This window comes from Pinus tabuliformis, chromosome 1_1 (genome assembly GCF_031772625.1).
Source record: "Pinus tabuliformis cultivar Carrire ecotype Pingquan chromosome 1_1, CPIR1, whole genome shotgun sequence".
Taxonomy (NCBI): domain Eukaryota; kingdom Viridiplantae; phylum Streptophyta; class Pinopsida; order Pinales; family Pinaceae; genus Pinus; species Pinus tabuliformis.
The window spans coordinates 434,794,906-434,796,334 of record NC_142297.1 but is presented as its reverse complement, the minus strand read 5'-3'; the positions used below and the strand labels follow the sequence as shown (position 1 = coordinate 434,796,334).

Sequence of the window (1,429 nt, the reverse complement as noted above, 5' to 3'; positions counted from 1 at the left end):
CCTCTCAACGAACTGTTTCCATAATTATGATATTTTTTTCCAAACTTTATGTCCCTCTCAACGAACTGTTTCCATAATTATAATATTTTTTTCCAAACTCTATGTCCTTCTCAACGAACTGTTTCCGTAATTATAATATTTTTTTTCCAAACTTTATGTCACTCTCAACGAACTGTTTCCATAAACTAAAGATAACACAGTAATCATCCATCGGGATCAGTTGTCTCCGTTGTCTACTGCTACTCTCACATGTGGTCTCCATGTGGTGTTGTCGGTGGCGAGATGCTTCCCTGTTTCACCCACGAAATTCACAAGTCGCTTCCTTTGATGGGTACGTCTGACCTGCTATGTTGTCGGTGATCAGTGGTCTTCACGTGGTGGGGTCAGTGGCGAGATGCTTCCCTCTTTCACCATGGAAATTCCCAAACCCTCAAGTCGTTTGCTTTGATGAGTTCGTATTTCGTGACACATTATAACTCTTCTTTCTACCTTTGAATTAGGGTTTTCAAATAGGATGGTTTTGAAATAGGAGGAGCTCTGGTTAGAAAGAAACCGAAACCATTGCAGTTTTGCTCTTAACAGAGTGGGAGAGAGATACACAGACATACCTAAGTCCCGCTGGCAACTTGGAAGCGTCTGGTAGCCACTTTGCGCTTGTGAGATCTAAATCAACCAGACGAGGAATCTGAAAATATTAAGATTACCAAACCCTGGTTGTAACTTGGAAGCGGCTGGTAGGCTCTTCACACTTGTGAGATCAACCTGATCCGGGTTTTAATCCCAATCTCTCTCATACATTTCATCTTTGCTTTTCATTGTGTATTCCATGGCAAATCCTTTGGCATCGTCCTCCAACTCGTCTGGCAACAAGGCTCCCTACCAGGTGTTTATCAACCACCGCGGGCCGGACACGAAGTTATCCATCGCCGCCCATCTCTACAATCGCCTTCATGATGTACATGGATTGCAAGTGTTTCTGGACAAGGAAGAAATGGAAAAGGGGGACTTCTTCACTTCTCAAATAGCTGCGGCTATAAGAGATGCCTCAATCCATATCGCAATTTTCTCTCCTCGATATGCAGAGTCTGAGTGGTGTCTCAATGAGCTACTACTTATGTTGGAGTCCATGCAGTCGGGCCAGTCAACCATTATTCCAATCTTCTGCTGTGTTAACCCTGCTGACCTTCGATGGACACTTGGCAAAGACGGAGTGTACGCTAAAGCTCTGACCGAGCTCGAACAAAAGAAAACAACCGATTCCCAAACGCATCAAAAGAAGCCGCCGTTACGACCCGACATCATTGATAAATGGAGAAAGAAAATGCTCTTTCTAATGTATTCCAAATAATAGACGGTTTCGACCTTGGGAGGTGCTTATAAGGGTGACACCTCCATCTCTTCCTGTTCCTCTTTTTATATTGTTTAGTTT

At 43.5% G+C, this 1,429-nt stretch overlaps 1 protein-coding gene across 1 annotated transcript; it reads left to right on the top strand.

Moving 5' to 3' along the window:
• Positions 1 to 826: 826 nt before the first annotated feature.
• LOC149213584 (putative 2' cyclic ADP-D-ribose synthase BdTIR) lies at positions 827 to 1,348 on the top strand. The gene has a single exon (XM_089389079.1). The coding sequence runs from the start codon at positions 827 to 829 to the stop codon at positions 1,346 to 1,348; it is 522 nt and encodes a 173-aa protein (XP_089245205.1).
• The last annotated feature ends 81 nt before the right edge of the window (positions 1,349 to 1,429 follow it).